The following is a 27104-nucleotide window of genomic DNA, read 5'->3' on the forward strand; positions in this document are numbered from 1 at the left end:
AATTATGTATCGTTTATTTATATATTTTTATTAATAAAAAAGGACTGATAAGGGAAAAAAAGGGGGATTTTTTTAACTTTTAATTTCTTATTTTTACACATCTTTTTTAACTTTTTTTTTTACTTTATTACTTTGTCCCACTAGGGGACTTGAGGGCAGGAGGCCCTGATCGCTATTCTAATACACTGCACTACATCCGTAGTGCAGTGTATTAGAACTGTCAGCTATTCACTGACAGCAAGCATAGTGGGTCCTGACTTTGTCAGGACCCACTAGGCTTCCGTCGATGGCATAGCCGGACGCCTTTGTTTGGTGTCCGGTTGCCATAGTAACCATCGCCGGCCGCTATCGTGTAGCAGGCCGGCGATGGTAACTTAACCCCTAAAAACCCGCGATCTCTATAGAACGCGGCTTTTAAGGGGTTAGACAGCGGGGACACAGCGATCGGTCCCCGCTGTAGGAGCTGCGGCAGCTGCTGTACGAGACAGCAGCTGTCACAGCTCCTGCACCTGTCGGGAAGACGGCCGAAACGGCCGTTATTCCTGCAACTTCGTATACACACCGCTACACACCTTCAACCTTGCGCATGCGCAGTGTAATATACACGGCCGCTGAAGACGCAGCCACATAATTTCACAGAGCATGCGCGGTGGAGTGTGTTCACCACGCATGCTCTAATTCAATAAAGAAGCACGTGGTACGGTTACGTCATTTTTGACGTAACCGTACAGTGTGAAAGCCGGAAACCGGAAGCAAGGCAGAAGACCAAATGGACGGGTCTGCACAGGAAGTGCAGATTTTGCATTGCTAAGGGGACGGCGACGGAGGAGGATATACGACGCTACAGCCATCTGATGAAACGTAAGTACATTGGAAAGTTATATATTTTTCATTGTTTTATTTAAATAAATGTAATTTTTTAGTTCCGGAATACCCCTTTAAGGGTATGTTCACACGATGAGAGGCATTTACGTGTGAAAAGACAGACTGTTAACAGCTGCCTCGTTTCACACGTAAATGCTCCTCCTCGCATTTTGCGAGCCGTCTGAGACGCTCGTAAATCTTGAGCTGTGCTTCATTGAGTTCAATGAAGAACAGCTCAAATTGCGTGGCAAAGAAGTGCCCTGCACTTCTTTGCCGAGGCAGTCCATTTACGCGTCGTCGTTTGACAGCTGTCAAACGACGACGCGTAAATTACAGGTCGTCTGCACAATACGTTAGCAAACCCATTCAAATGAATGGGCAGATGTTTGCCGACGTATTGTAGCCCTATTTTCAGGCGTAAAACGAGGCATAATACGCCTCGTTTACGCCTGAAAATAGGTTGTGTGAACCCAGCCTAACACGAAATCGTATGTTTATTTGATGAAATGCAGTATGTTTTGAGAACGCATTTTTACCTTGAGAAATGCAGAAATTATGATTTCTTCAGTGCAAAAGACATGTTAGATAGGATTTACTAATTTGTTTTTGTACCAAGTCACTGCCAAGGCTAGATTTACACCCCGTCTGCATCTGATTAGAACAATGACTCCACTGGGACAATATCCAGAACAGGAAAAGAAAAAAAATGCCAAAAAGGAGGACCACAAAAGGAATGATGTACACAAACCTACAGATACAATTAAATGCCGAGTCTGGCATCACTGTACCGGTGTGATGCCAGTAACATACTTTCTGAATTGTTGGTTATATCAGACATTAAAAATGAAAAAAAAAAACTTCAGTGCAAGACATATTTTACTTAGAGTACAAGATAGGACAGGATGATGTACCGCTGCCCCATTTCATAAAATCCCATTCACAACAGTTGCAGACATGCTGCATGTGAATACACCTATAGGTGTATAGGGGTACCGAGGCCAGGATCTCGCACAGTTTTGATGACGTTTTTGGGTCAGTTTTTAAAAGGCTATGTACACCTTTGAAACAATTTTTTAACCTCTTCCTGACATTCGCTGTATATATACACACACACGACGCTGTCAGGAAGGGGGTCCCGCAAATTGCAGTACCATTACATCGCGGTGATCACTTCTGAGCCCGCGCTAAGCCCACACCAACACCGCCGGGTGTCAGCTGTATATTACAGCGAACAACCTCTGGTAACGGCCAGGACTGGAGCTACTCTCTGATCCGCGAGATTAACCCCTCAGATGGTGCGCTCAATAGAGAGCGAAGCATCTGAGGGGTTTTTACCCGACCGGCACCCCAACGACGCAATGGCTGGGTTGCTATGGCAACCGGAGGCCAAATAATGGCCTTCATGCCTGCCTTGTACGGAAGCCGACGAGGACCCGCCGGAGCGGGTCCTCTTTCGGCTTACTGACAGTATGTAGTGCAGTGTATTAGAATAGCGATTGGGGCTTCAGGCCTTCAAGTCCCCTAGTGGGACAAATAAGTCTTTTATTATTGGGAAAAAACGTAAAGAATAAAAAAAACTATACATAATTGGTATCGCTGCGTCCGTAATGACCCAAACTATAAAACGATTATGTCATTTAACCCGCACGGTGAACGCTGTAAAAAAAAAAAAAGATATAGATATATATATATATATATATATATATATATGGAAAACAAACGCCAGAATCCCTGTTTTTAGGCCACATCTCCTCCCAAGAAATGGAATAAAAAGTGATCATAAAGTTACATTTACTCCAAAATAGTATCAATAAAAACGGTAACCCGTCCCGCAAATAAAAATCCCTGACACAGCTTTGTCCGCGCAAAAATAAAAAAGTTATGGGTCTTAGAAAACAAATGCATTTTTAAAAAAAGCGATTTTATTGTGCAAAAGCTGCAATACAAGAAAAAAAAACAAAAAAAAACATGTAAATTTGGTATCGCAGTAATTGCATCGACCCGCAAAATACACTTAACATGTAATTTATGTCTCACGGTAAATGTCTAAAAGAAAAAAAAAAAAACAAAAAAAAAAAATCTATTCCAGAATTGCTTGTTTGGTCATTTCCTCTTCCAAAAAAAATGGAATAAAAAGTGATCAAATAGTCGTATGTGTCCCAAAACAGTACCAATAAAATCTACAGCATATCTCGCAAAAAACAAGCCCCCACACTGCTCCATCAACGGTAAAAAAAAAAGTAATTATGGCTCTAGTAATACGTTGATGAAAAAGCATCCCGATGTGCAGGCCAGAGAGGAACATTCCTTCAGTTTCAGGGCCATAGTATTTAGGAACCAGGAAGGGACATAGCACATATGCTGGAAGAGAGGGTGCCCATATTATACCAGCGCAACACTTTCCCAGCAAAATTTCCAAACTCCAAAGGAGAAAAAGTCACCAAATTACATATGCCCCCACATTATAAACTAAAATACCAGTAATACTCAAACAAAACTACTACCAAGCAAAATCCATGCTCCAAATGGCGCTCCTTCCCTGCTTAGCCCTACAGTGTGCCCAAACAGCAGTTTACATCCACATGTAAGACATTACCATACCCGGGAGAACCCGCTTAACAATTCCTGGGGTAAGATTCTCCAGTGGCACAAGCTGGGCACAACATATTGTGCGGTGAATAGGCATATCAGTGGAAAAATTGCAATTTTCACTTTGCATCATCCACTGCGTATTAATTTCTGAAAAACACCTGTGGGGTCTAAATTCTCACTACACCCCTTGATAAATGCCTTTAGGGGTGTAGTTTCTAAAATGGGGTGACATTTCTTTGGTACATCAGGGGTTTTGCGAATGCAACATGGTGTCTGTAAACCATTCCAGCAAAATCTAGGCTCCAAAAGTCAAATACCATTCCTTTTCTTCTGAACCCTCCCATATATGTAAACAGCAGTTTATAACCACATATAAGGCATTACCATACTCGGGAGAAATTGCTTTACAAATTTTTCTCCTTTAGTCCTTGTGGAAATGCAAAAAAAATAAAAAATTACCTAGAGCTACATTTTCTTTGAAAAAAAATTTAGATTTTCATTTTCACGACCTAATTCTAATAATTTCTGCAAAAAACCTGTGGGGTGAAAATGCTCACCATCCCCCTAGATAATTTCCGCAAGGCATGTTGTTTCCAAAATGGGGTCACTTGTGGGGGGTTTCCACGGTTTTGTCCCCTCAGGAGCTTTGCAAATGCGACATGGCCTCCGAAAACCATTCCTGCTAAATTTGAGCTCCAAAAGCCAAATTGCGCTCTTTCCCTTCTGAGCCCTGCCGTGTGTCCAAACAGCCGTTTATGACCACATGTGGGGTATTGTTTTATTTGGGAGAAATTGCTTTACAAATATTGCTTTTTCTCCTTTAGTCCTTGTGGAAATGAAAAACAATTAGCTAAACCTACATGGTCTTTGAAAAAATAAACATTTTCATTGCCTACTTCCAATAATTTCTGCAAAAAAACTGTAGGGTCAAAATGCTCACTATAACCCTAGATAAATTCTTTGAGGGTGTAGTTTTCCACATGGGGTCACTTTTGGGGGATTCCCACTGTTCCTCAGGACCTCTTCAAATCTGACAAGGTGCCTAAAATATATTCTAATAAAAAGGAGGCCCCAAAATCCACTAGGTGCTCCTTTGCTTCTGAGTCCCGTGTTTCAGTCCATAAGCAGACTAGGGCCACATGTGGGATATTTACGAAAACTGCAGAATCTGGGCAATAAATATTGAGTTGTGTTTCTCTGGTAAAAACTTCTGTGTTACAATTTTTTTATTAAAAATGAATTTTTCAAAAAAAAGATAAAAAATTTAATTTGTACATTTCGATTCTACATTTCATGAATTCCTGTTAAACGTCTAAAGGGTTAAGAAACTTTCTAAATGCGGTTTTGAATACTTTGAGGGGTGCAGTTTTTAAAATGGGGTGACTTATTGGGGGTTTCTAATATATAAGGCCCTCAAAGCCACTTCACAACTGAACTGCCCCCTGTAAAAACAGGCTTTTGAAATTTTCTCGAAAACCTGAGAAATTGCTGCTAAAGTTCTAAGTCTTGTAACGTCCTAGAAAAAATAAAAGGATGTTCAAAAAACGAAGCCAATCTTTAGTAGACATATGGGGGATGTTAATTAGCAACTATTTTGTGTGGTATAACTGTGTCTTACAGGCAGATACATTTAAATTTAGAAAAATGCAAAATTTTGGTGTTTTTCACAATTACATACTGAATGTATTGAGAATTGGTGGATAGGTCATGAGTTGTCAGAAGGTGGAAAACCCCTTTAAGCGTCCCTACTTCAGAGCGGCTCTCCATTCTGGTTTTCAGGACACAACCCATTTTAGAGTAAAACCGAGGGCCAATATAATAAATAACGTACATTATCAGCCAGGACAACCAAGCTACACGACTATGCTGAGCAGATGTGACAGCAGGTTAGGGAATGCTATAAAAGAATGGATGGTTGACATAATTACAATAACAAAATGTACATATTTATTTAGTGGGCCCAATACTTACCATGTGCACTCCCTACTATTATATCACCAGCAGATGAAGACATTGACGACGATTCTGCATACAGGTACTTGGCTTTCAGCTGACCATTTTCTGTGCAGATATTAATAGATGTTCCTAGCAATTTCTCAATGTCAACTGTCTGCAAAAGAACGTTACCAGTTTAACCAGGACATTATAAAGGAGTCACGACTGATAGCAGCACTTATTATATGCATAAAAGCGAATACTTAAAAGAACACAACAAAAATGGCCTATATCTTTGATCCTATTTTCAGTTTTTACAATGCACACGGTTAAAAAAACAAAATATAGTTCCTATGCTAGGTGAACAACAGGTTTAAGAAAAAATCAGGGGATTTGGCTTGGAAACAGCTCTTTCTAGAGACAAACTAATTCCCATCCCATTACCTAAGGCCTTAGCCCTTATGCACACGACAGGGTTTCCCGGCCGGGTGACGGCCATTCAAAAACCGTCCATCACACGGCTGCAGTAGGAACAATAGACCCCTAATGGGGCCATTCACACGACCGTCAAAAAATGGGACATGCCCTATTTTCGGCCATTCTCCCGGCCCCCATAGAAGTCTATGGGGCCTGGTAATACACGGCCATCACTTGAATGTGCTCCAAGTGATGGCCGTGTCTTCCCTCTCCTTCTCCTCCCCAGAGTGCGAAGTGCATGTGAGGAGGAGGAGGGTATTTTTTTTGCTCCCTGTAGGAGCGGAATCCCCAGCCACAGCTTCGGCAGCGCTGTGGCCGGGGATTCCGCTCCAGCAGAAGTCCCTGACTTCACTGTCCATATAGGGGTGTTGCGCAACACTACCTACAGGGGTGCTGCGCGAAACTACCTACAGGGGGGCTTTGCGACACTACCGACGTGGGGGGGGACGGGACTTCGCGACACTACTGACGGGGTGGGGCTGTGCGACACTACCAACGGGGGGGGGCTGTGTGACACTACCGACGAGGGGGGGGGGGTGCTACGCGACGCTACCCACAGGGGTGCTGCGCGACGCTACCTACAGGGGTGCTGCGCGACACTACCTACAGGGGTGCTGTGGCAGTATCTACAGAGGGAAGTGTGTGGAAAAAATTTACAAATGAAATTCATCCGATTTTAAAACGGACAGGGAAAAAACTGATGCAAACCGGGTCAAAATCAGGAGTTAAAAACGGCAACACGACCCGGAACGGAATCGGATGCAAACCGGCCAGGAAAAACAGCCAATTTTATCGGCCGTCACTCGGACCATGTCGTGTGAATAAGGCCTTACTCACACGACAAGGTCCGAGTGTCAGCCGATAAAAAACCCCCCAAAAAAACAAAAAAAAAAACAGAAGAATTTCATTTGTAAATTTTTTGCCACACTGCCCTCTGTAGATACTGCCACAGCCCACTGTAGGTAGTGCCACACAGCCCCCTTGTAGGTAGTGCCGCACAGACACCCTTGTAGGTAGTGCCGCACAACCCCCTGTAGGTAGTGCCATACAACCCTCCTGTAAGCAATGCCACACGCCCCCCCCCTGTAAGCAATGCCACACAGCCCCCCCTGTAGGTAATGCCACAGCCCCCCCCTGTAGGTAATGCCACAGCCCTCCTGTAAGCAATGCCACACGGCCCTCCTGTAAGCAATGCCACACGGCCCTCCTGTAAGCAATGCCACACGGCCCTCCTGTAAGCAGTGCCACATGGCCCTCCTGTAAGCAGTGCCACACAGCCCCCCCCCTGTAGGCAGTGCCACACAGCCCCCCCCCTGTAGGTAATGCCACACAGCCCCCCCCTGTAGGTAATGCCACACAGCCCCCCCTGTAGGTAATGCCACACAGCCCCCCCTGTAGGTAATGCCACACAGCCCCCCCCTGTAGGTAATGCCACACAGCCCCCCCCTGTAGGTAATGCCACACAGCCAACACCCTCCTGTAGGTAATGTAGGTACTCCGCTTCAGAAGTCCCTGACGTCACTGTGTCCATATACAGACAGTGAAGGCAGGGACTTCTGCTGGAGCAGAATCCCCAATCCCCGGACACAGCGCTGCCGAAGCTGTGGCCGGGGATTGGGGATTCTGCTCCTACAGGAATCAAAAAAAATACCCTCCTCCTCACATGAACTTCGCACAGTGGGGAGGAGGAGAAGGAGAGCGCGAGCGCCGGAAGACACGGCCGTCACTTCGAGCACATTCAAGTGATGGCCGTGTATTACCCGGCCCCATAGACTTCTATGGGAGCCGGGCGGTCAGGTGAACGGCCGAAAATAGGACATGTCCCATTTTTTGACGGCCGGGTTTCCCGGGCCGTCAAAAAAATCGGTCGTGTGACTAGCCCCATTAGGGGTCTATTGTTCCTACTGCGGCCGTGTGACGGCCGTTTTATGAACGCCCATCACCCGGCCGGGAAACCCTGTCGTGTGAATAAGGTCTAAGTCCGGTCTATTCTGACTGACACAGCTGAAGATGGAGAAGACGGAGGATCAGAAGGAAAATAAAAACCCTGTTTATCTGTAATATTTCTACAAGATTGTTTTAGGAGCTTTCAGAGATCTGTGCAGACTGACAGTCTGGTGTTCTGCTACAGTTTCCCGTGTTCATTCCCATGTTTAGTGTCCATTTAAATCACATAGCAGGATCAATGATTGCATATTATATATTAGATCAAGCAAAACATAAAAATATTTCAATTGGATAGAAAAACATATTTTACATATTCGTTAGGGCGCCCCCTAGTATTCCTTCGTTTCACTTCTCCTGCAAGATTTCATAGTCACATAGTTAGTACGGCTGAAAAAAGACACATGTCCATCAAGTTCAACCAAGGGACGGGAAAAGGGAAGGGAAAAATTTCTACACATAGGAGCGAATACTTTTTTGTTCTAGGAAATTATCTAACCCTTTTTTTAAAGCCATCTACTGTCCCTGCTGTGACCAGCTCCTGCGGTAGGCTATTCCATAGATTCACAGTTCTTACAGTAAAGAAGGCTTGTCGCCTCTGCAGGTTGAACCTTTTTTTCTCCAGACGGAGGGAGTGCCCCCTTGTTTTTTGAGGGGGTTTTACATGGAACAGGATTTCACCATATTTTTTGTATGTGCCATTAATATATTTATATAAATTAATCATGTCCCCCCTTAGTCGTCTTTTTTCAAGGCTAAATAGGTTTAATTCTTTTAATCTTTCCTCATAACTTAGATTCTCCATGCCCCTTATTAGCTTCATTGCTCTTCTTTGTATTTTTTCCAACTCCAGGGCATCCTTTCTATGAACTGGAGCCCAGAACTGAACTGCATATTCTAGATGAGGCCTCACTAATGCTTTGTAAAGTGGCAATATTACATCCCTGTCCTGCGAGTCCATGCCTCTTTTAATACAAGACAATATCTTGCTGGCCTTTGAAGCAGCTGATTGACACTGCATGCGGTTATTTAGTTTATGATTTACAAGTACACCCAGATCCTTCTCAACAAGTGACTCCCCGAGTGTAGCTCCCCCTAGGACATATGATGCATGCAGGTTGTTGGTACCCAGATGCATAACTTTACATTTATCTACATTAAACTTCATTTGCCAACTGGATGCCCAAACACTTAGTTTGTTTAAATCTGCTTGCAACTCACGAACATCTTCCATAGACTGAACTATATTACATAGCTTGGTGTCATCTGCAAAAATAGAAATAGTGCTATTAATCCCATCTTCTATATCATTAATAAATAAGTTGAATAATAGTGGTCCCAGCACTGAACCCTGGGGTACACCACTTATAACCGGGGACCATTCAGAGTAGGAATCATTGACCACAACTCTCTGGATACGGTCCTTGAGCCAATTCTCAATCCAATTACAAACTATATTATCTAAACCTATAGTCCTTAATTTACCCATTAGGCGTCTATGGGGGACAGTGTCAAATGCCTTTGCAAAGTCCAAAAACACTATATCCACAGCGGCCCTCTGTCTAGACTTCTGCTCACCTCTTCATAAAAACAGATTAGGTTAGTTTGACAACTTCTGTCCTTAGTAAAACCGTGCTGGCTGTCACTTATAATGCTATTTTTTGTCACATAATCCTGTATATAGTCCCTCAATAGCCCCTCAAACATTTTCCCCACGATGGATGTTAAGCTTACTGGTCTATAATTACCCGGGGATGACCTAGAGCCCTTTTTGAAAATAGGCACCACATTTGCGCTGCGCCAGTCCCTTGGCACTATACGAGTCACTAGAGATTCTCTGAATATTATGAAAAGGGGGACAGAAATAACTGAACTAAGCTCTTTAAGAATTCTAGGGTGTAACCCATCTGGTCCCGGGGCCTTGTGTACATTTATGTTATTTTAAATAGCTTGGACCATATCTACATTACATTATATCAACTGATGTATTAACAGCACTGGCACCGGCTACATCAGCTGCTCTTTCTTCTGTTGTACATACAGAGATAAAGAACACATTTAGTAACTCTGCCTTCTCTTGATCCCCTGTGACCAACTCCCCATTACCACTATCTAGGGGTCCTACATGTTCAGACCTTGGCTTTTAGCATTTATATACTTGAAGAATTTTTGGGGATTTGTTTTACTATCCTTGGCCACCTGCCTTTCATTTTGTATTTTTGCTAATTTTATTATATTTTTACAGATTTTATTAAGCTCTATGTTTTACAAAGGCTACAGCTGTACCCTCAGATATGTATTTTTTAAATGCCCTTTTTTTGTCATGTATTGCCCCTTTCACAGAAGGTGTAAGCCATGACTAATTTTAGTAGTTTATACTGGTTACCTATAGGAATAAATTTTGCACTATAATTACCCAAAGTAGATTTGAAAATCTCCCATTTATCATTTGTTCCATTATTTGACATTAGTTCTTCCCAGTCTATGTCCTGAATTGCAGCCCTCATCCTGGGGAAATTGGCTCTCTTAAAATTAAATGTTTTTGCCCTCCCAGCCTGCGTTTGTTTTTTACAGTATAGGTAAAATGTAACTATATTGTGCACAGTAGAAGGAAGTCGGCACCACTCTCAATCTTCACAGCATGGAACAGGCAGATAGATGCAAGTGGAGTCAGGGTTTCCTCATTTAAGCAAACTTCGGGCGGTGCTCAGCATAAAAACAGACGATCTTGTGGTATAATATAGATGAAAGAAATGAAAATGCGGCACTCACCCGTTTGCAAATCTTCTCAACTTTATTGTGTCACCTTGGCGAGGGTAAAAGCATTACAGGGAGGACAGCTAGTTGTAGGTTACAGCCTGTCAGAAGAAGCGCGATCTCCAGCGCGAAACAGGCTGTAACCTACAACTAGCTGTCCTCCCTGTAATGCTTTTACCCTCGCCAAGGTGACACAATAAAGTTGAGAAGATTTGCAAACGGGTGAGTGCCGCATTTTCATTTCTTTCATCTATATGTAACTATATTGTGATCACTGTTACCAAGGTTTTCACGAACATTGACATTCCCAACAAGATCTGCATTATTAGAAATGACCAGATCCAACAGAGCTTCACCCATAAAATTTTCCTGCAACAGTTTGAGGAAATGTCTCCCCTTTGCAGTTGAAGCCGAACCATGACACCAATTAATATCCCGGAAATTAAAATCTTCCATTATCACTACAGTACCCGCCTGTGCAGCCCGCTCCATCTATTTATATAGCTGACCTTCCATCTCCTCAGTTATATTGGGTGGTCTGTAGATTACACCAAAATGTAATTTTTTCAGTGTTAACCTCCCTTTGTAATTCCACCCACAAGGTTTCAACCTCCTCACAGTATTCACCCACTATTGTCTCTTTCACACTCGCCTTCATATCATTTCTCACATACAGACATACACCACCGCCTTTCCTATTTGTCCTGTCTTTCAGAAAAAGTGTAAAACCCTGTAGATTTACAGCCCAGTCATGTGAAGAGTCCAGCCATGTTTCAGCAACACCAACTATATCTATATTTTATTCCAGTACCAAGGCCTCCAGCTCCCCCATTTTGCTTGCTAGACTTCTGGCATTTGCGAACATACACTTTAACTTGCCTTTCAGTTTTTCACTTTTATTATCAGAAATGTGATTTGACATTTGAGCATTTTTATTTACACACTGTTGTTTTGTAACAAAAGGATCTCCTTATCCGGTTGTCTAGTCCTCTCCCCACATTCTGTTTCTCCCCCCACCAATATAGTCTGACCGCTCTCTAACCTGACTACCCTTTTATTTTCTACATTGACCTCCCTCCTCAGCCCTAGTGTAAATACTCCACCACCCCAGCTAGAATTCTCTCCCCCAGCACAGCTGACCCACTTCCATTTAGGTAAAAATCATCTGCAGAACACAGTTTGTACCCCAATGAAAAGTCAGCCCAGTGCTCTAGGAACCCAAAGCCTTCTCCTCTATACCAAGACTTAAGCCATGCATTTAACTCCCTGAGCTCCCGCTGTCTTTCCTGTGATGGGCATGGCACAGGCAGTATTCCTCTCATGTACAAGAGGATCCAGGCAGTGGGACTGAGCTACTGGGCATGTGTGTCCACCGACTCTGGACAGAATAGATCAAACATTCTGAGAGGGAATCAAAAGAACACCAGGGGGCACCACAACAAGTAACAGCAATATCTAAATACAATAGATCTCACAAAGAAGTTTAGTATTTAATCGTGGGACAACCCTTCTAAACTTTGCACAGCAACGATCAGTAAATAGGAAAACATAACATAAATAACGGTCTATTAGCAATGGTAAAACGAAGACTGGAAATTTAACAGTCAAACGATGAGAAAAGTTTCTATGAAAATTGGCTTGGATGAAGCCTCGATTCCGGTCTGTTAACAAGTGTTACACATTTTACACAGAGGCAAAAGATGTCCCCAATAGGTTTTTATTTGTGTAAACTCAGTAAGGACCACATTAGCCCAAGACTTTCCCATCATCCTGCACCCATACTTATTCTATGAATATCACATTTTGAGCACCTGACATGTAGGACGATGTAACCTTTCCAGACATTACATGAAGGCAGATCTCGCCATGATCGCCACCCACTATCCTGTATACCGATATCTACCTTAAGGGTATGTGCGCACACAAAATAAAAAAAACTTCTGAAGTTACGGAGCTATTTTCAAGGGAAAACAGCTCCGGATTGTCAGATGTTTTTTAATCAGTTGCGTTTTTCGCAGCGGTTTTAGCGGACGTTTTCGGAGTCTATTAAAAACGGCCGAAGAAGTGACATGCGTTTTTGAAAAACTGCCGCGTAAAAAACGGCCCTTGGGAACAGAACGCCGTTTTTCCCATTGAAATGCGCAGATGTTTGGAGGCGTTCTATTTCCGACTTTTCAAAAACTGCTGAAAACAGTGTGAACATACCCTTAGACATGAAATGATGAAAAAGCAGCTTAGATCTAGAATATATGTACAAAAAAAGAAGAATGTCTGTAGAAATGTATAATCAGATAAAAGTAAATACATAATTACAATATATGGTATAATGTGGTGTGGTTATTACTAAGCTTTCTGCTTACACGTTGACCCGTTCACAAGCACTTTTCCACAGATATATTCTCCAGAGACTCTAGTGCATCTTGGCTGCCAAAACATTTCTTCTACCAGATTATGTGCCAGTGGGAACGTTTCTCTGCAATCTGGAGGTTATTTTTACGCTTAAGTCATAGATCTGAACTATTAATAACTGCATAATTGCAGAGCTCCTTGGCAGAAAGGTCTGCTTTAATAGTGCAGAACATACCCGTAACCTTACTTTCCATGAGTTTTACATGATCAGGCAGCATCATTATGGTAATCTAGATTGAAAAGGAAAACAGCCCGTGGCCTTGTGTCATGTTCTTTGGTGTCTCTCAATAAATCTTGAAATACTACTCAAGTGGGTTTGGAATATTGTAAGGGGAAGCTACAGTACACATGTGAAATCCAGGCATATACAAAGTACATTATCACAACCACATGGAGTCTAAATAGGAGTATCTAAAAGCTTGCACATTGATTTCAATTGGAAGCAGGGGCATTTTTTCCCAGCATGACCTTTCTTGAAGCTGTTTCCGCCCCAAAACCTCCATTGAAATCAGATTTTTTTTTTTGCCCGACAAAAACCTCCATGTGAATTCTCCTTAAAAGGACGGGTGTCACGAAAAAATAATTTTTTTAGATCAATTTGCTTTTAGTGTTTTATTAAAAAATGTTTTATTTATTTGTGTGTTTGTGTTTTACTTTTTTTTATTTTTGCACTTTTTCTTGTCTATGGGGGCTGCCATTTTTTTTTTCATCTCTGTATGTGTCGATTAACAGGTTCACGACCGCTGGCCGTAAATATACGGCCAGCGGTCAGGGTCTCTAAAGTCCGGCGTATAGTATATATACGGCCGCACTTCAGAGACTGTGCACGCGCGATCGCGTGCACACAGCTCTATGCCCTGGCTGTTGCTAACAGCCATGGGCACTGGGCAGAATGTCAGGGGTCAATCTTTTGGCCCCTGAACATGTGATCGCTGTGACAACCAATCACAGCGATCACATGCATTTCTGCATAGAAAACAGTGTGCACGCGATCGCGTGCACACAGCCCTGTGCCCTCGCTGTTACCAACAGCTCTGGGCACTGGGCAGAGTATCAGGGACCAATCTGATGGTCCCTGATCATGTGGTCGCTGTGAAAACCTATCACAGCGACCACATTTGTTTTATTTTGACTTTTCTGGCAGTAAATCTCCTGCCTCTTTTCTTCTCCTCAAACATTGTTTCAGTTTGAGGAGAAGAAGAGACTCGGGAGAATTGCTGCCAGAAGATTACAGTGAAAAAAAATACAGTTACACTAAAACATTCTCTGTATAGATAGATTTCTATCTATCTATACAATCTATCCATCTATCTTTTTTTCTATCTATCTACCTTTCTTTCTTTTATTCTATTAGAATAGGCAGGTAGGGAGTATATAATTATATATATATCCACATATATATAATATATATAGCAATAGCGGTTTATTTTTTTGTTAGCGGTAGTGTAGATATATATAGCAGTTAGTTTGTGTGTTTTATAAAAAAAAAAAATTTGTTTAGTTAGTGTTAGTGTTAGTTACGTTATGACGAGGAAGTTGTTTAGCGCCGAGGAGGCATACGCCATGCTGTGGTCTGAGTCGGAGACCGCATCAGAGATGGCGTCCGAGATGGAACCTGTTTTGGGCAGTGACGATGACAGCGTCACTTCAGGTTCATCTTCAGGGGACGTTGTCCCTGATGCAGTTGAAACTGCAGAACTTGAAAGCGCAGGGCCAAGTAGCGCTGTAGCACGGGACACCCTGGTCCCTTCAGTCCAGGCTCTTGTATGGGCACCTGCCCCATCTTTTGGGCCTAGAATCCACGGATTTACGGCCACTCCTGGCATAACCGTGGACAATACAAATTTTGTCCAAATGGATTACTTCCATTTATTTATAACGGACGACATCCTAAATCAGATTGTCCACGAAACAAATTTATATGCCACGCAATATATAAGGCAGAAACCTTCATCCACCCATGCCAGAGATTGGACGCCCACCAATTTGCAGGAATTAAAAACATTTTTGGGGCTCACCCTAAATATGGGTATTGTCAAAAAGCCCTCCATTAGGTCTTACTGGTCAACAAGACCCGCCCAAGCCACCCCAGTATATTCTGCAGTAATGCCCAGGTCTCGTTATGAGACAATAATGAGGTTCCTCCACTTCAATGACAACGCACAGGCCCCCCCAAGTACCGATGCAAACCGGGATCGGTTGTTCAAAATAAGACCGCTAATAAATTCCCTGAATAATTTATTTCTGCAACTCTACACCCCTGAGCAGAATGTAAGTGTGGACGAATCCCTCCTCAACTTTCATGGCAGACTTAGCTTTCGCCAATATCTACCTTCAAAAAGGGCAAGATATGGCGTTAAGCTCTACAAATTGTGTGAAAGCGGGTCAGGATATACCACCGCCTTCAGGATTTATGAAGGGCGGGACCGCACAATAAATGTTCCTGGATGCCCCCCTGATCTTTCCACCAGCAGTAAGATCGTGTGGGAGATAATGCAGCCTCTGCTTCACAAAGGGTACCACCTGTACTGTGATAATTTTTATTCCAGTGTGCCCCTGTTTAGGCATTTGCATGCTGCAAGGACTGGGGCATGTGGTACCATGCGCAAAAACAGAATTGGTTTTCCACAGCAATTAGTGGGGAAGCGCATGGTAAAGGGGGACTCCTGTGCTTATGCATCTGAAGAATTGCTGGCGGTCAAGTTCAGGGATCGCAAAGACGTGTATGTGCTAAGCACGATTCATACCGCAGGAACAGTGGCAGTGAGGGAAAGAGGGGCAACATCGGACAAGCACAAACCACTGAGCGTGTCCGAATATAACAAGTACATGGGGGGGGTGGATTTAAGCGACCAGGTTTTACAGCCCTATTTAGTAAAACGCAAAACTAAAACCTGGTACAAAAAGGTGGCCATTTATTTGTTACAGGTGGCCATCCACAACTCATTTGTGCTCTATAAAAAAAACAGAGGCAGAGACACATACCTGGATTTCCAGGAGAAAATTATTGAAGGCCTCATTTTTGATGTTCAGGACACCCGAGAATGCCCCCAGTCTGAGGATGTCACGCGACTGACTGAAAGACACTTCATCAGTCGGATTCCCCCAACACCAACCAGAAGCAACCCCCAGAAAAAGTGCCGCGTCTGCAGAAAAGACGGGCACCGCAAAGATTCCCGATATTTCTGTCCCTCATGTCCCTCACAACCAGGCCTGTGCATTGAGCCATGTTTTAAAAAATACAACACTGTTCTGAATTATTAGATTTTAGTTAATTCGTTGAAAATATATTTGCCCTATATTACGTTTTTATTTTTCCCCTGATTTTACTCCAAGGGTGAGGGAGGGAATGGGTGGGGGGTGGATGTCATGTTTGCATATTCTCTAAAGTTCATCTGCTGGAGAGCTCCATTTGCATAAACCTGCAATTTCTTATTTTAGAAAACCCCAAAAAATAAATTCCCATTATACCCCTAGATGAATATTTTGGGATTTCTGCTTCAAGAGCAGATATTTTGGAAGTGTTATAGAAACTCTGTTGAGTTTTGTAAAACCAGCTTTGAAAAAAAGCGATTTGTGAAATAATCTTCTTCTATCCTCCGCCCTCCTACATCTCTATGTGATAAATAAGGCCACATATTTGGTATCCCCATGCACGGGAGAAGTGGCAGAATGTGAACGGAGATTAATTTTGACCGTGGTCTAAGCCGTGTGTGAAAAATGCTATCATAAACTGACGCATTTGCTAACCCCTTGAAGGAAACCTTGTGGGGTCTACTTGTGTGAATGAAGTCATTTATGGGGTGTTTCTAATGTTTCAGCAGCATTAGGCCCCCCAGAAAACAGTATGCGGCTATAAAATCAAGTGCAGAATTCCTGGACCGAAAAGGCCAAAAAGCCTCCTTTTATGCCAAGCCCTGGCACATGCCCGTGAATAAAGCACACATATTTGGTATCCCCATGCACGGGAGAAGTGGAAGAATGTGAAATGCGATGAATTTTGTCCGTGGTCCATTTTGTGTGTGAAAAAGCTAGCATAAACTGGCGCAATTGTTAAAAAAAAAAGGTAATTTTATTTTGTTCCATCTTATTCAAGAAACTTTCAGAAGAAAACTGGACTGTCTAAAAATATGATAAACCCCTTGAAGGAAACCTTGTGGGGTCTACTTGTGTGAATGAAGTCATTTATGGGGTGTTTCTAATGTTTCAGCAGCATTGGGCCCCCCAGAAAACAGTATGCTGCTATAAAATCAAATGCAGAATTCCTGGACCAAAAAGCCTCCTTTTATGCCAAGCCCTGGCACATGCCCGCACAGTGAATAAGGCACACATATTTGGTATCCCCATGCACGGGAGAAGTGGAAGAACGTGAAAGGAGATGAATTTTGGCCGTGGTCTATACCGTGTGTGAAAAATACTAGCCTAAACTGACGCATTTGCTAAAAAAGTGCTGATTTTATTTTGTTCCATCTTATTCAAGAAACTTTCAGAAGAAAACTGGACTTGCTAAAAATATGATAAACCCCTTGAAGGAAACCTTGTGGGGTCTACTTGTGTGAATGAAGTCATTTATGGGGTGATTCTAATGTTTCAGCAGCATTAGGCCCCCCAGAAAACAGTATACGGCTCTAAAATCAAATGCAAAATTCCTGGACCGAAAAGGCCAAAAAGCCTCCTTTTATGCCAAGCCCTGGCACATGCCCGCACAGTGAATAAGGCTCACATATTTGGTATCCCCATGCACGGGAGAAGTGGAAGAATGTGAAAGGAGATGAATTTTGGCCGTGGTTCACACCGTGTGTGAAAAATGCTAGCATAAACTGGCGCAATTGTTAAATTCTTGCATTTTTTTCCAATTTTGCCCACTTTAGTGAAAAAAAAAAAAATGATATATACTGACAAATGCCACTAAAACAAAGCCCTATCTGTCCTTTAAAAAGAGTGTAAAATTCAAAGATGAACTTTATTCACCTGCTGAGTTATAGTCATGTAAAGAAGCGCATAGCAAAATTGTGAAATTTGCTCTGGTCATTTAGCTGTAAAACAGCCTAGTCCTTAACCGGTTAACGACACATACAGCCCCATAGAGAATGCGAACGGGACCCGTTCCATTCACTATGCTGTACGCCGTCTGTGTGGGAATGGCGCATGCGCCGCTCCCACACAGTCCAAATGGAAGGTCTTCAGCTGAGCGACGTCCGGCGCCATTTTCTTGTGGACCGGAAGCCGCGGCCGGAAAGTAAGATTACTACGGTATGTAAACCTACTACACTGTGTTAGCTCAAAAAATGGCAGCACAGTGTAGGAGGCTTGAACATTCAATCCCCTCCTTTCTCCTGGCACTAGCCAGGATAAGGGAGGGGGGATTGTGTGAGCTCACTAGAGCGAGTGTGTTTTCTCAAATTTTGCAGCATAAAGCAATGTGGTTGCTTTACCACATGCCAATGCTGCAATTTTGGGAATTGCTCCATCTAGTGACCAGCACTGGGAAATGTTATAAATTAGAATCTAATTTATAATATTTCCTGACTTGTGAAAAAAATTAAAAAATATTATAACAATGTCTAATCATGTATATACTGTTTAACTAAAAAAAATATATAGATATTTTTCTAGCGACACATTAGCTTTAAGAAGAGTGATGTAACCTGAAGATATTATTAATTCCCAAGTCATTCTAATGATAGTGATAATACACACATACTAATTTCTTTTAAAGAGAAAGTCCAATAAAAACAGAGGTTTTCTAATATAAATTTCAAATCCAGATTTCATCAATAATCTATACCATGGAATATCTTGCTAGGCAGCAGCCAAATGAGTTCAGACTGCTAAGCAAAGAGCCCCGCCACCAAAATTCAGAAAATTATCCAACCTAGATCAAAAAGTTTATACAGTAAACAGTTTAAAAAAAAAAAAAAAGTTGGTCTTTGTTTATATGTCATTATCTATATTAACCCCTTAGGCTACATACACACATTGTTTAATTTGGTGCAGGTAATTTCGCATGTAAAATACGTAACTAATAGGCTATGTTCACACAGGATGAATACACTGCGTAAAAGCACAAATCATATCAGCCCTGGGCGCCGCAGGGAATTCAGGCCGAAAAACCGCACCAAATTGTGGTGCAGTTTTTCTGCCGGAATGTCCGCTACGGAAACCTGCACATAAAAGCAAAAAATGTGGATACTTACGTAGCCATGGCGACGCATCCCTCTGCCGTCCTATCTGGGATGGCGTTTTATCCATTAAGGTCCGGCCTATTTTGGGCCTTTAGAACCAAGCATTTAATTTTTTCATTGTCGCATTCCAAGAGCCGTAACTTATTTTTCCGTCAATGTAGCTGTAACAAGGGCTTTTTTTTTTCTGCAGCACAAGTTGTATTTTCTAATCGCACCATATTGAGACACATTTATTGAAGAGCTTTTATTTATTTATTTTTAAAAAAAGTTGTTTTTTTTACATTTTTGTATTTTTGCACAATAAAAAAAAAACCTGTTTATAGAGAAAAAAAATAAAAAGTTGTTTTTATGTCACCACATTCAGAGACCCATAACTTTTACATTTTTCCATTGAGGTAGCCGCATGAGGACTTATGTTTTGCAGGATGAGTAACAGCTTTAATAGGTGTCATTTTGGAGTATATATTTTCTTATAAAATATTTTTGGGGGATTGGGAATTGGCGGAAAAGAAAGGCTAATCTGCCAAAGTTTTTTTTTTTTTTTTGACCATGTGCTATAAATAATAAGTTAAAGGGAATGTATCGCAAATGGAAAAAAACTTCCATTTAAGTTACTTATTTTTAAGGTTTTTTGCTGTATTTTCTTTTCTTCCACAAGGTAGAAAGTATTAAAAATGAAATAATAATTGGACATGTTTTCCTATGTTGGCCACCTGAGGGAGCACTTCCCAGAATTACAACAAGGTGAATCAGGCAGAGCAGCCTGACCTACAGCTGCTGAAAATGTGGGAGGGAATTTCACACCCCCTCCCTATTTTTAGCTACAAGCCAGGAAAAGGGGTCTTCAATCATCCAGGTCCAATTTTAAAAAACGTGTGGCATAAAAAAGAAGGGTTGGATCAATTCTTTGGTGCATAAAATGTGCCAAATGTTCCCAGTCAGTGGGAGTTCTAACTACGCGCCCAAAATCTTACAAAAAGGGCACACAAAGACCCCGCATGGCCCCATAGAAATTAATGGGTCAGTGTGCTATCCGTTAAAAAAAAAAAAAAAGGATAGCACACTGAAGCATTTCACTGAAGCGTGCTAGTGGCCTGACAATTTATTTTGTAGGTTCCGCTGGACCTATTGAACTACGTTGTAGATTCGGTGGACTACTGCGATGATCTACGGTGTTTGTTTAAATAAAACGGTTAGCGAGGATTGTGTGGGTTTTTTCTTATTTCAATAAAAAAAAATTCTGATGTTTGTTTTTTTAATACTTTATTAGCGCCTGGATAATGGCAGTTGTCTATTTGACGACGTCCATTACTAAGGCGGGGCTTAGTGTGAGCCGGTGCAGAGGCTAGAACTAACCCCCCATTATTACCCCAGTACCCACCGACTCCAGGGGTCTCGGGAAGAGCCGGGTACGATTCAGTACCCGACCATCTGTAATGACGGTCGGGCACTGGAGCGGCCACAGGCTGGTATTATTAGGCTGGGAAAGCCCAAAAACAGTGGCCCTTCCAACCCTGGTAATGCTAGGCTGCTGCGTTGTATCTGGCCGGTTATGAAAATGGGGGGGCCACATCATTTTTTTAATTTTTTTTTTTTAAAGAAAAACGACGTGGGGTCCCCCCCCCCCCCCATTTTCATAACCAGCCAGATACAACACAGCAGCAGCCTAGCATTACAAGGGTGGGAAGGGCCACGGTTTTTGGCCCTTTCCAGCCTAATAATACCAGCCTGCAGCCGACCCAGTGCCGAACCATCACGGGGGATGTATTGAAAGCTATACGCTTGGTGAGGAAATATATACGTGTACAAGATGCCCATTACAAAACGGGCCAAGCAATACAATTTTTCATGGGAATTCTTCTTTAAATTATCTCTTGCCATTTTTTTCAGTTTATTTAAAAGTAAAAAGAAAATAGAGATTCAAATCGAAAATCACTCATAGGGTTAAAAAAAAAAAAAAAAAAAAAAAAAAAAAAGATAGATTTTATTTTTTGGCTAAATCGCCCAGCCCTACAGAGTACATTGGTAAATAAAGCAGGGTATAAAAACAAAGAATTATTGGGTCCTGGTGCTTACAATTACAAAGAACTTGGACCCAGTTGATTTATTTGAACTAAACGAATGTGTATGTGGTACATATCTGAACTGCAATGACAATTTTTCCCCAGCAATGCAGTACTCTTCCAAAATGCGCCATCTAGTGGTAAAAGAACAAAAACAAAACTATTTAAAAAAATATATATTTAATACTATTTCAAAACCGTACAATGGCCAAAAAATGTGGTTATACTGCTTCAAACTATTACTATCGCACAAGTTTGTCATGCACCAAGGAAAACAATGTGTCTTCGGTAATAATGAAACATCAAACGACGTGTTATAATAATAATCTTTATACAGTATAGCACTAACATATTCCGCAGAATTTTAGTGAGGGCCCTGCTTGCAAGAGAATATAGGGGTGACACAAGACCTAAGAGTGATAGATTTGTACTATGGTCCAGCCAATTTTTGTAAAATATTGGGGAAGACACAAATGCTGCACGAGCAATTAACCCAGTCAGCAAGGCTAGATTAAAAATGCATTTGCAGCATACGCCGAACATATCCATAGTGTACAATTGACTCGACATGTGTTTAGAAAAGTTTCCATTTGGCATTCGTTGGGAAGATATGCGCCAGCATCCAGTTTTTTTCTGTAGTTGACTATGTTATTTACTGGATACCAGTATTGAATAACATTTTTTTTTTTTTACAATAGCAGACTATAGCGATGTAGGTTATTGTAGCCTTACTTTAGATGTACATGTCAGGAAATATTTCTGAAATATTCCTCTGATGGTTGGCTGAAATGCAGTTTGAATAGATCCTTACTGTGCAGGTACAGATATGATGTGCATTATAGTACAGAACATCATATCTACCACGTTATTCTGTCTTCAAAAAAAAAATAAAAAAAGTTATACTCGACAAATATTTTAATTTTTTTTACATTATAGTCAATGGGTGATGTATTAAAATGCAAGTCTTTACGTTCACATATGTTAAACATACGTTTTTAACTTCTTTTTGATAGAAGAAAAAAAAGTTTAAAGAGGCTCTGTCACCAGATTTTGCAACCCCTATCTGCTATTGCAGCAGATCGGCGCTGCAATGTAGATTACAGTAACGTTTTTATTTTTAAAAAACGAGCATTTTTGGCCAAGTTATGACCATTTTTGTATTTATGCAAATGAGGCTTGCAAAAGTACAACTGGGCGTGTTGAAAAGTAAAAGTCCAACTGGGCGTGTATTATGTGCGTACATCGGGGCGTGTTTATTACTTTTACTAGCTGGGCGTTCTGATGAGAAGTATCATCCACTTCTCTTCAGAACGCCCAGCTTCTGGCAGTGCAGACACACAGCGTGTTCTCGAGAGATCACGCTGTGACGTCACTCACTTCCTGCCCCAGGTCCTGCATCGTGTCAGACGAGCGAGGACACATCGGCACCAGAGGCTACAGTTGATTCTGCAGCAGCATCGGCGTTTGCAGGTAAGTCGATGTAGCTACTTACCTGCAAACGCTGATGCTGCTGCAGAATCAACTGTAGCCTCTGGTGCCGACACGATGCAGGACCTGGGGCAGGAAGTGAGTGACGTCACAGCGTGATCTCTCGAGAACACGCTGTGTGTCTGCACTGCCAGAAGCTGGGCGTTGTGAAGAGAAGTGGATGATACTTCTCGTCAGAACGCCCAGCTAGTAAAAGAAGTAAAAACGCCCCGATGTACGCACATAATACACGCCCACTTGGACTTTTACTTTTAAACACACCCACTTGGACTTTTGCAAGCCTCATTTGCATAAATATAAAAATGGTCATAACTTAGCCAAAAATGCTCGTTTTTAAAAATAAAAACGTTACTGTAATCTACATTGCAGCGCCGATCTGCTGCAATAGCAGATAGGGGTTGCAAAATCTGGTGACAGAGCCACTTTAACGCATAAGTTAAACTTATAGGTAAAAAAAAAAAAAAAGTAAGCATTTGGTAGACACCAAAAAAATGATGTGAACAGGGCCTAAATGCAAGTATGAGATAAGAACAGGACAGCTCCTGTCAAAGCCAACAGTGCAGAGCGCCCTGCTAGTAACTTTGACAGATGTTACACGGCAGCAGGACGGTTCAGAGACGTGCTGTCAGAGTGTTACAAGCAGGACGGGAGGGAAAGCATCACAGTGAGATCACTCGCTCGGTTTGTAGATGCCTGGATAGGAGAAGCAGGGGACGGTGATGTGCTATCTGCGCATGCATATCCTCTTTAGAAGAGAACAGCTGGAAGACAGAACTAAGGCTATGTCCACATGGCAGATTTTGCTTGGCAGGTGCCGCCGCAAAACCTGCCGCAAAATGATTCCTGCCGTTGGCAAAAAGATTCCTACTCCCATTCACTGCAATTGGAGGTTTGGGCAGAATCCGCTGAAGATCGTGCAGGATGCTTTATTTGACCGCTAGCTGAAAGAAATCAGCTAGCAGGAAAAAGAAGCGTCCGCCTTCCATTGAAATGATAGGCAGGATTTTGCGGCAGAATCCGCAGCAGATTCCCGCCGTGTGAACTAATAACTACAAGATCTATCAGTGAGTGCCCCTTTGACATTCCATTTGCAAATAACTGCAGCCATGCATTTTTCTGAAAATATAATATTTTTAGGCAGGAAGCATAAGTTCCCGGGCATGTCAACCTTGGTGAGACAACCCTTTTAAGTATTAGATAAAAATGTGGTTATTCTTATAGACTTTTTTGAACTAACCTAAATCAAATACATGTTAAGACGTATTAAAAATTCAAAACCAATGATAGCACATGAAATAACCAAACGGAAAGTTTCAACATTCTGTATACCTGGTTGGCTAGGAAGTCACATGCAGCGGTCCCAGGAGCAGACGCGGTCTTCTGAGCCGCTAGTTATGGAATACTGATTTATAGTAAATTGGAAAAATGAGCTCTTTACACTAGTACGAGTGAGCCCTAAGGCCTCATGCACACGACCGTAAAAACGCCCGTTATTACGGGTCGTAATCACGACCCGTAATAACGGGCTCATAGACTTCTATTGGCGACGGATGCCTTCCCGTTTTCTCACGGGAAGGTGCCCGTGCCGTTGAAAAAGATAGAACATGTCCTATTTCAGGCCGTAATAACGGCACGGACAGTCCATAGAAGTCTATGGAGCTCTCGTAATGACGGGTGGCTACATGTGTGCACCCGTCATTACGGCAGCGTTGCTAAGCGACATCAGTAAATAACTCTTTCAGCTCCCTGGACAGTGACTACCGATCAGTATAAACCTGTAAAAAATAAAAATAAAAGACTTTCATACTTACCGACAACTTCCTGCTTCCTCCAGTCCGGTCTCCCGCCCGTTGCCTTGGTGACGCGTCCCTCTCGACATCCGGCCCGACGTCCTGGATGACGTTTCAGGCCATGTGACCGCTGCAGCCAATCACAGGTCAATCACAGGCTGCAGCGGTCACATGGACTGCCGCGTCATCCAGGGATGTCGGGCTGGATGTGAAGAGAGGGACGCGTCACCAAGACAACGGCCGGGTAAGTATGAATTTCTTTAACTTTTATTACAGAAAAGGCTGTCCCTTCTCTCTATCCTGCACTGATAGAGAGAAGGGGCTGCCGATTAGCGCAGTGCTATTTTGCCGCCAAAAACGTGCTCGTAAATACGGGTGGAATACGTGTGACACCGGACCCATATTTACGGGCACGGGTTCGTAAATACTGGTGCAAAACGGGTGGAATACGTGTGACACCGGACCCGTATTTACGCCAGTATTTACGGGGGGGAAAAAATACGGTCGTGTGCATGAGGCCTTACTGGAGTGCCTCCTGGGAAGAAAGTTTACGCATTCAAACAGAGAATACATTAGAATATAAGATTGTTCAACAGTATACAAGACTCAACTGTAAAAATCCATATTTTGGTAAACAGCAATATAATAATAAGTGATTATACTTACACTGTGAGCCGAAGCACGAATATCCACATTGCCATGGACTGTCCCCAGACATACCACTTTGCCTCCCTGTGTACGAATGTGAACATTGTGACCCTGAAATTGCACATAAACATTACTACTTAAAACCAAAAATAGGGTATCCTACATTCACAAGTGGAAAGAAACATGTATGAACATTAAAGGGGTTGTCCACTACCAGACAACTGGTGACCTATCCCCCAGATAGGTCATCAGTATATCACCGGTGCAGGTCCGACACCTGGACCCTGCACTGATCAGCTTCTCAGTCTGTTTACAGGGCACCGGATGTTGTGGCACAGTATGCAGTGTACAGAGCCGGAAGCAGTTGGCTCCGTACATTGCACAGCGGCCGTGCTGCTGAACTGCAGCTCGGTCACTATTCTGTGACCGGAGCCAACGGCTTGCTGCATGGACGTCCAGTGCCCGGATGTCGGACCCCCACAGATCATGTACTAATGACCTATCCGGTGGATAGGTCATCAGTTGTCCGTTAGTGGACAACCCCTTTAATTCAGCTTGGTATGCACATATTTGAAGTCAATTTCCTTAAAGAGGCTCTGTCACCAGATTCTCAAATCCCTATCTCCTATTGCATGTGATCGGCGCTGCAATGTAGAGAACAGTAACGTTTTTGTTTTTTTTTTCTTTTAAAACAATAATTTTTGGCTAAGTTATGAGCAATTTTATATTTATGCAAATGAGCCTTTCTAATGGACAACTGGGCGTGTATTGTGTTTGTAACATCTGGGCGTGTATTGTGTTTGTAACATCTGGGCGTGTATTGTGTTTTTAGCAACTGTGCGTGTTTACTTCTTTCACTGAACAATCACGCTGTGCTGTGGATCATGCTGGGCTGGAACAATGAGAAGTGTATGACGCTGATTGGTCACTGATTGGTCAGCCTCATACAATCCTCTGTACAACACCCAGTTGGTAAAAAGTAAAAACACACCCAGTTGTCCATTGAGAAACTAATTAGCATAAATCTAAACTAGCTCATAACTTGCTCAAAAATGATCGTTTTTCAAAATAAAAACCACTGCTGTTATCAACATTACAGCGCCAATCAGATTATGTAGGAGATAGGGCACTTATAATCTGGTGACAGAGCCTCTTTAAAGAGGCTGTCACCAGATTATCAAATCCCTATCTCCTATTGAATGTGATGGGCGCTGTAATGTAGATAACAGCAAAGTTTTGTTGTTTTGTTTTTTTTAAAACGATAATTTTTGCCCAAGTTATGAGCAATTTTATATTTATGCAAAATGAGCTGTTCAATGGACAACTGGGCGTGTTTTCTCGTTTTACCAACTGGGCATGTATTGTGTTTTTACCAACTGGGCATTGTGAATAGAAGTGTATGACGCTGACGAATCAGCGTCATACACTTCTCATCGTTCCCACCCAGCTTCTTTCACTGCAGAAATACAGCGTGACGTCACCCACAGGTCCTTCAACATTGTCGTCGGACAAAGAAGATACATCGGCTTCAGGCGTCCAAAAGGTTAATATGCTCGTCTCTAGGGAGTTTGCTACGCTTACCTGCACATACCCTGCACTGTACCCTCTGACGCCTGGTGTAATATACAGCTGACACCCTGCAATAACGGCGGGGATCGGAAAGAACTCTAATCCCGGAAGTTTAACCCCTTAGATGCAATGGCGAGCACATACTGACCACAGTATCGAAGTGTTTAGAGAGGGGGGATCCCTCTGTCACTCCATCGGCACCCCATGAACACAGGTTCCGATGAATTGCTATGGCAAGGTGGAATTACAGTTTTTTCCTAGCTCCCCCAAAAAAGTTTATAAAAGTTATACAATACATTATATGTACCCCAAAAAGTTGCCATTAAAAAAACAACACCAATCTTGTCCTGCAAATACGAGCCATTATACAGCCACGTAGATGG

The 27104-nt window shown here is 42.4% G+C and overlaps 1 protein-coding gene across 1 annotated transcript in view; it reads right to left on the reverse strand.

Annotated features, from left to right (window-relative positions):
• Positions 1 to 27104, reverse strand: part of FAM185A (family with sequence similarity 185 member A) — a 94166-nt gene that overhangs the window by 44259 nt on the left and 22803 nt on the right. Inside the window, exons 3-4 of the mRNA XM_075857329.1 lie at positions 25171 to 25263; positions 5428 to 5566 (exon numbers count right to left, since the gene is read on the reverse strand). Coding sequence (XP_075713444.1) covers positions 5428 to 5566; positions 25171 to 25263 — 232 coding nt within the window. The remainder of the gene's footprint in view (positions 1 to 5427; positions 5567 to 25170; positions 25264 to 27104) is intronic.

This window comes from Rhinoderma darwinii, chromosome 3 (genome assembly GCF_050947455.1).
Source record: "Rhinoderma darwinii isolate aRhiDar2 chromosome 3, aRhiDar2.hap1, whole genome shotgun sequence".
Lineage (NCBI taxonomy): Eukaryota > Metazoa > Chordata > Amphibia > Anura > Rhinodermatidae > Rhinoderma > Rhinoderma darwinii.